The sequence below is a fragment of the Gekko japonicus genome, unplaced genomic scaffold (genome assembly GCF_001447785.1).
Source record: "Gekko japonicus isolate JY-2015 unplaced genomic scaffold, Gekko_japonicus_V1.1 scaffold7544, whole genome shotgun sequence".
Classification (NCBI taxonomy): Eukaryota; Metazoa; Chordata; class Lepidosauria; order Squamata; family Gekkonidae; genus Gekko; species Gekko japonicus.
This window is the reverse complement of record NW_015213253.1, coordinates 7,440-15,331: the sequence shown is the minus strand read 5'-3', so window position 1 is coordinate 15,331 and position 7,892 is coordinate 7,440. Positions and strand designations below refer to the sequence as shown.

General features: G+C 42.6%; 1 protein-coding gene across 1 annotated transcript; it reads left to right on the top strand.

Moving 5' to 3' along the window:
• Positions 1–4,406: 4,406 nt before the first annotated feature.
• On the top strand, positions 4,407–7,686 carry LOC107125123 (histo-blood group ABO system transferase 1-like). Its single transcript, XM_015428579.1, has 3 exons — positions 4,407–4,441; positions 4,604–4,738; positions 6,999–7,686. Exons 1-3 carry the CDS (start codon positions 4,407–4,409, stop codon positions 7,684–7,686), a joined length of 858 nt encoding a protein of 285 aa, XP_015284065.1.
• The last annotated feature ends 206 nt before the right edge of the window (positions 7,687–7,892 follow it).

The following is a 7,892-nucleotide window of genomic DNA, read 5'->3' as shown; positions in this document are numbered from 1 at the left end:
ATCACAAAAATCTTGAGACTCTAAAATCGCTCCGGTGCCTAAATGCCAAGCAACTCAGATGGGCTGATTTTTCTCCAAATTCCAATTTAGCCTCCATCACTTCCCAGGGTCCGCTAACTCGCTAGCGGATGGGTTGTCACGTCTCCCCCAGCATGCCAGTCAACGGGACGTAATTGTGGACTCAATTTTCACACCCGCCCAACTGGGGGGAGCGGTTACCACTCGGAGTCAAGCCTCCAAAATCCCCGCCTCTCCACCTTCTCAGCCAACTACCCCTCCCCTCGAGCATTCTTGGCTGAACGACTTTCGGGGCGGGTTTTCTAAGGAGGACGAATTGCTTGTGCAGGGGGTGGAGGATTGTTACGTAGAGGAAAATGGATGTTGGTACAAGGACGGTAAACTGTATGTGCCTATCAAGCTACGGGGGGAAATCCTAGAGGCAACCCATGGATCCAAACTGGGGGGGCCATCGGGATTTGTTAAATCTCTGCAATTGCTCAAACGTCAGTTCTGGTGGCTGCACATGCGTAAGGACTTAACGGCGTTTGTGCAAACATGTCAAATGTGTGCCTTGAGTAAACCAAGGGTGGGGGGGAACCACCGGGACTGTTACATCCCCTTCCTACCCCCAACAGGCCATGGGAAGTTATATCTATGGACTTTATCACAGACCTCACACCCAGCAGAAACAAAACGGTTATTTGGGTGGTGGTTGACTTGTTTTCGAAGCAAGCACATTTTTTACAGTTCCCTTCACTCCCCACCGCCAAAGCATTGGCAAAAGCCTTCTTTAACAACATTGTACGTCTCCATCTGCTACCTGCCAAGGTGATCTCTGATAGGGACACGCAATTTGTTTCCAGGTTTGGGAGAGAGCTGATGGAGATTAAGGGAGTGGAGAGGGGCCTGAGCAGTGCTTACCACCCAGAAACTGATGGGCAGACAGAACGAGTGAACCAGACCTTGGAACAATATTTACGATGTTTTACCAACTATCAACAGGACAACTGGTGTGACTTACTTCCTCTTGCTGAGTACTGTTATAACAACACGTGTCACACCTCTATTGGCATGTCACCTTACAAAGCTGCTTTTGGTTATGACAGCCCCCCAGTTCCGTTCTTGGAGGGGCAACGAGAGGGACCATCAGGTGATGCCAACACATGGTGCAAGACATTGTGTCAAGCCTGGCCGCTACTGTGCAAAACATTGGACATGGCCAAGGCCAACTATAAGAAACAGGCTGATAGAGGAAGGGTGGAGGGTTGGGCTCTACGGCCTGGTGACTATGTGTATGTGTCCACTAAGAATATGAAACTGTTGCGTCCCAGTAGAAAATTGGGCTGGAAATTTATTGGACCTTTCAAAGTGAGAAAAGTGATTAATGATGTCGCTGTTGAACTGCCTAAGAATTTATGGTCTTTACATTCTGTGTTTCATTTTAGCTTACTTAAGAAGGTCCTGCCCGTGGTTCCAATTGCATCCCCCCCCCGTACTGGTGGATGGAGAAGCACACTATGAAATTGCCAACATATTAGACTCTAAGGTGAAACATGGAAAGCTCTTCTACTTGGTTGAATGGACTGATTTCGGACCCCAGCACCCTGAATGGGTGGAAGTAGGGGATATTCGGGCCCCTCACATGCTCAGGAGCTTTCACAAAATGTTCCCGGGGAAACCGGGAGGTCTCCCGCCCTGACCGGGAGGTGGGTGGGAAAGTGTATTTTCGAGGGGGCAAACGGGGTTGTGGGTTTTTTTAAACTGAAGTGTGCGAATGCTCCATTGGGTGCTTGTGTGCATCCTGTGGAGACTTGGGGGGAAAAAACCTTTTTGCGAGGGGACATGGGTGGGCACTGGATGCCACGAACTACCACCAGAAACATGATCAGACGGCCGCCCTTGCCCCACGGTTTCCGGAAACTAGTACCTTGGAGGTACTAGTTTTTTACCCCACATTTTCAGTGGGAAGCCTCGGGTTAGCTGCGGGAGCTCTACGCTTCCCAGATGTTGCGGTGTGATCATGTCCGGAAAATCCGTCTATCTTCCGTCTCTGTAGGGTAGCTAATTCTCCGTGTGACCGCAGCCCATGTTTTTATAAATGACCTGGAGGAAGACATTGAGGGGATGCTTATCAAATTTGCAGATGACACAAAGCTGGGTGGGATTGCTAATTCTGAAGAAGACAGAGTCAGGATTCAAAATGATCTAGATAGGCTGGAACAGTGGGCTGAGACAAATAAAATGAATTTCAATAGAGATAAGTGCAAAGTCCTACACTTAGGTACAAAAAATCAAAGGCACAGATATAGAATGGGAGGGACTTGGCTTGACAGCAGCACATGTGAAAGGGATCTAGGTGTTCTGGTTGATCACAAGCTAAACATGAGCCTGCAGTGTGATGTGACTGCGAAGAGATTCCTTTGGGTAGTGAAGGGCGGGGTATAAATGCAATCTCTTCTTCTTCTTCTTCTAATGCAATCTTAGGATGCATTAACAGAAGCATTGTGTCCAGATTACGGGAGGTGGTAGTTCTGCTATGGTCAGGCCTCACCTGGAGTCCTGTGTCCAGTTTTGGGCACCACATTTTTGGAAGAATGTTGACAAGCTTGAGCGTGTCCAGAAGAGGGCAACCAGGATGGTGTGAGGGTTGGAATCCAAGTCTTATGAGGAAAGGCTGAAAGAGTTTTGTATGTTTAGCCTGGGAAAGAGAAGGTTTAGAGGGGACATGATTGCAGAAGATAGAGCAGATGTATTCTCTCTTGCTCCAGATTGCAAGACTAGAACAAGGGAGTTGTTACCGGCTAAATATCAGGAGAAACTTCCTAACTGTAAGAGTGGTTGAGCAGTGGAACAGACTGTCTGAAAAGGTGGTAGATGCTCCTTCGCTGGACATTGTCAAGCGGAGACTGGACAGCCATCTTGTTGTACGGCTATCTTTCAGCTATGCTCCTGCAGAGTGCAGGGGGTTGGACTAGATGACCTGCAAGGTCCCTTCCAACTCTAATATTCTATGATTCTATTTAGACAAAACAACATGCAAAGATTCTAATCAATGGAGTATTAACAGAGGAATTTCAAATAGAGAAAGGAACACACCAAGGTTGTTCTCTTTCTCTTTTCTTAATTTATAAGCCAACCATCTTCCTGGTTTGTTTGCATTTTTAAAGTAATCCTGTTTAGCACTTGTCTTTTATAAAGCACACAAAGGGAGAAGCACACGAAGGGAGAAGTCAAAGTCGACTCATCCAGCTGCAATGCAAATTCTTTTGTCCTTCGTATGCCACACAATGTGTCTTCCACATTCTCAGCAATGTTCCCTCTAAGCTGTGGAGTCTTGTGTGCAAAAATTCTACTTTGTGAGCAACTGGCATTAAAGTTGTGAGCCAGCGATTTGGCTACTGCATAAATTAGTTTGCTCTGGAGCCGTCCTTCTTGAGCTAAGACAAAAATCTTTGAGCTGGAGGCTAAAAAACTGTGAGCTAGCTTACACTAACTCAGCTTAGAGGGAACACTGATTCTCAGCCATTTCACTGCTCTTCAGATTTTTTGTGCTGCCCCTCTCTTGAAACTCCTTCTCAGGTTGCATTCATTCTTCCACTTCCATTCATTCTTGTGTTGAAAGTGTTTGTAGTCAAAATCAGACAAGACCCAAAATAGAAAACTTGAAAGTTGACAGAGAAGAATTAAAAAAAAAAAAGATATGCTGATTATGTGGTTTTAATAATTCAGAATCCCCACTTGTCATTATATCATATAATAAAACAAATTGAGAAATTTAGGACCTTCTTGGGATACAAAATTAACAGGAAAAAAGCTGAAAATAATTTCAAAATATCTGATGAAGCAGGAATAGGAAAATGATTTAAAAAAATTATAGGATGCGAAAAAACAGTTAAATATCTTGGAATAAATCTGACTGACCAGACCTCAAATAATATTAATCTGATGGCAATACAAACAATTTCTCTGTAGGTAGCCCTGTTAACTCTTTAATAACATTAGAATTATCTTGAGAAATCTTTGGAGAAAATGAAATCATATAACCTCAATCAATAAAATAAGGAAACAGCATAAAATTATATTACATGTATTACTGTTATAAGGAAGATATTCTGCTTTAGATATATCCTCATTTTTCACACTTATGCAACTTCATAAATAAATTAAAATTCAGAATATTAACTTATGCATAACAGTTCTTGAAATTCTTATTTGGTCTTCTATTTACATAGCTTGGTAACTTTGCCATTTTTGCATATTCAGCTAATTTATCTTTCCAGTTCTCTCGGTTTGGGCATTCTTCTCTTTCTCAAAATTATCCATTCATTTTATCATAAACATTTTGACTTGTTCTGTCTCAGTGTCATATTGGAGTAAACCTAACCTCTACCCTTCTCTCTTTCAGAATGGTTTACACAAAACCACAGCTCTTTAAACCTCCGTAAGTAATATTTTCAGCACTTTCAGCAACGGCTGTTCTGAGCACCTGCTGAATTGCGCCCCATGCCTTCTGGGAAGGAATTAACGATTCTGTAGCTTGGAAAAGTGTAATCTGTTTGTGTACCTTTGTAATGTGTTTCTAAAATGTCTTCTTCCCCCACAGGAAAAGCAATGTTCTTACAATGACTCCCTGGTTTGCTCCAGTCATTTGGGAAGGGACTTACAACTTGGATATCTTAAATGAGCAGTTCAGACAAAGCAACATGGTTGTTGGACTGACAGTATTTGCTATCAAAAAGTGAGCATGACTTAACTGGAACATGACTGAACTAGATAGGAAAACAGGCAGTGGGTGGAGATAGAGGACAACCTTTTTATATGGTGTCAAGGTTTGGGGATGGAACAATTCTCTGATCACAAACCTGGAGAAAATCCAAAATCTTTTTCTGAAAAGGCTGTTCACACTTCCCCCAAATACCCCATCTGCGCTGCTGGGAGCTGAAGTGAGTCTTCTCTCCCTTCAGGGTCCTGCTCATAAAATCTTTTTCAACTATTGGCACAGACTGAAAAGAGCTCCAGCAGATAATCTTGCCAGCCTCTGGGTTGTTTTTTTTTTTGAAAGCTTGAAATACCCTAATTGGCAATCTAAGTATAATACGATCCTTCAGATGTATAATTTGTTGGTTGTTGTCCATGGAACCTTTCAGGCCAATTTTGATGGCAAGGTGCAAATATGCACACATGATGTCAGCCTAGACAGAGAAGTTATACTAAGAAATAAATAATCTCTTTGGTATAAATTAATTAAAGTGGATCACCACAGGGCACATTATTTGACTAAAATTCCTTTCCTTAATTTGTGTTTAGTTTCTACATCCCTCTACTTCCAAACCATGCAAACAGCAGGAAGGCCAATATACCAAAATACCAGCAACTGAGCAACTTTGCATATGTGGTGGCCCAGACCCTGAAGATCTGTGTCATTACCTGCTGGATTGTCCACTCTATTCATTCCCAAGAAAGACATTTCTTGGCACGATCTTAGATAAATTGGGCCCCTGCTCCACATCTGGGAAAGTTATAACTTTACTTGCAGAAGTAGAGCCAGAGTATTCGTACAAGGTTGCACTTTTTGCCCTAGCAGCAAAGTAAATTCAAATCAAGTTGACTAAATCTTTGCTGGCTAAATAGCCAGTGCTATGTCAAGGTATATAAGGTCCTTGCTCCAAATCCTATATTCATTCTGTATGTTTTAGTTTTTAACTTATATTATTTTAAGAATGTAGCCAGCTTTATGCTTGACACATATCTTATATTTTTAATCCCGGTGTTTTAATGCAGATTTTATTTTGTATTTTATAGCTTCTATTGTATTGTGTTGTATTTGTAATGGCCATTAGCCATATGCAATAAATTGGAATCTAAATATTCCATTGATTAAAACCTGTACATGTTGCTTTGTATAAGTGAGCATGACTTAACTGGAGAGGAAATCAGGCAGTGGTATTGGGGTCTGGCTCTCTCAAGTCTGACCTTTCATGCCTATGAGAATTTATTCTTTCTGCTGGTGGTCTTCCCCCCCTTCTCTGTCTCATTATGGATGCATAGTGGGGGGAGGGTGTGCTGAATGAATGACTCAAGCACAGTGGCTGCAGGGACATGGCTGCCCTGCTTGAAAGTCTGATCAGAAGGTTACCAGACCAAAGCTGTGAGTCATGCAGAGACACAGTAGGCAGCCTACTCTGTCAATGAGGTGTTATCCAGGCTTTCTTCTGTGAAACACAAAGTGGCATACACAGTGTTCCCAGGAGGTTTCCATCCCAGATACAGATCCAGGATATCTCAATGCCTCCATGTTGCCTCCTCAGGGCCAAAATAAGTGTGACATTGGGCCAACCTGTGAACACCACCATTTTAGCAGCGAAAATAACTAGGTTATCTCACTGCCTTCATTTTGGACAAGAAGCCTGCATTTGGTGCCCCCCTGATATATGTTGATGTAGATCTAAGGTGTGTGAGAAGTCCCTGACACAAATGACACTTTACTGTCCCCTGGTGCCTTCAGTCTCTAGTGCTGCTGGGGATAGGTGCCCAGCTGAAGAGAAGTCACACCACAAGGAGTTCCCTGGTGCTGGTGCTGACTGCTCAATAACACACTTCTCAGGGAGGGGCTCTGGGTGGTGGAGATGGTAAGATGGAAGGATTGGGAGAGGATATTCTACATCATTATCCTCTCACGGCCTTCGTCAGTTACAGCTGATCCCTTGTGTGTTAATTTTCTGTTATTGTCTAGTGCCTTAGAATGTGAAACATGGCATAGGAATATTCTAAATAAGATGGCTACATTCAAGCATTCTTTCAGTTTTGCAGAAAGGAAAAAACACACAAAGGACCCCTTCCCCAGAATCTATATAAACATTTGACAAGTTATGAGGTTCACTGTGATGGTGTTTCTTCTCTGAACAAATATGTGCAAGTGACTCCCAATTGTTTCTGGACAGTTCCCTTTTGTGTTCATATTCCATAACTAATGATAACCTTATTTCTGTTTTTTCTAGGTATGTTATCTTCCTCCAGAAATTTCTAGAAACCGCAGAGACTTATTTCATGGTTGGCCATAGAGTGAAGTATTATATCTTCACTGATAGACCTGAAGCTGTTCCTAACATAACTGTCAAAGCTGGAAGGGAGCTAGTCCCTCTCAGAGTTGAAAACTATCCCAGGTGGCAAGAAATCTCCATGCGTCGGATGGAGATGATCAGTCACTACTCTCAACAGCGCTTTATCCATGAAGTTGACTTTCTGGTGTGCGTTGATGTAGACATGCGGTTTAGTGACCATGTTGGAGTAGAGATTTTGAGTGAGGTATTTGGCACAATTCACCCGGGTTTCTATGCCTCTGAGCGCAAAGCATTCACCTACGAACGACGTCCCAACTCTGAAGCTTACATTCCCCAAGACGAGGGTGATTTTTACTATGCTGGAGGCTTCTTTGGAGGAACTGTGGCTGAAGTTTACATGCTCACCAAAAAGTGCCAGGAAGCCATCATGGCTGACAAAAATAAAGGCATAGAGGCTATCTGGCAGGAAGAAAGCCACCTAAACAAGTATTTTGTGTACCATAAACCAACAAAAATACTTTCCCCAGAATACGTTTGGGACAATAATTTGGGTAGCCCACAGTTCCTCAAGAAAAAGAGATTTCTGGCTGTCCCTAAGAACCATTCTGCAGTTAGAAACAAATAAACTCAAACCTGAAATGATAGCCAGACTTTTTCTGCAGAATGAATATTTTAAATAAAATATCATTATTTATATTTAAAAAGGGGCTTGTAGTTAAGTGGTGTTTATCAATCCGTTTCTTTGTTCAAGGATGGACAGAGTTCCTTAAAGGGGCAAAAATGGAATGACTTTGTAATATGCAAATGAAACAGCTCAGCTCCAAAGTTCAG

Coding starts and splice junctions, on each gene's coding strand:
- LOC107125123 (XM_015428579.1), top strand. CDS start 4,407: ATGGTTTACACAAAACCACAGCTCTTTAAACCTCC. Junction 4,442..4,603: donor CCACAGCTCTTTAAACCTCC/GTAAGTAATATT, acceptor CTTCCCCCACAG/GAAAAGCAATGTTCTTACAA. Junction 4,739..6,998: donor ACAGTATTTGCTATCAAAAA/GTGAGCATGACT, acceptor TGTTTTTTCTAG/GTATGTTATCTTCCTCCAGA.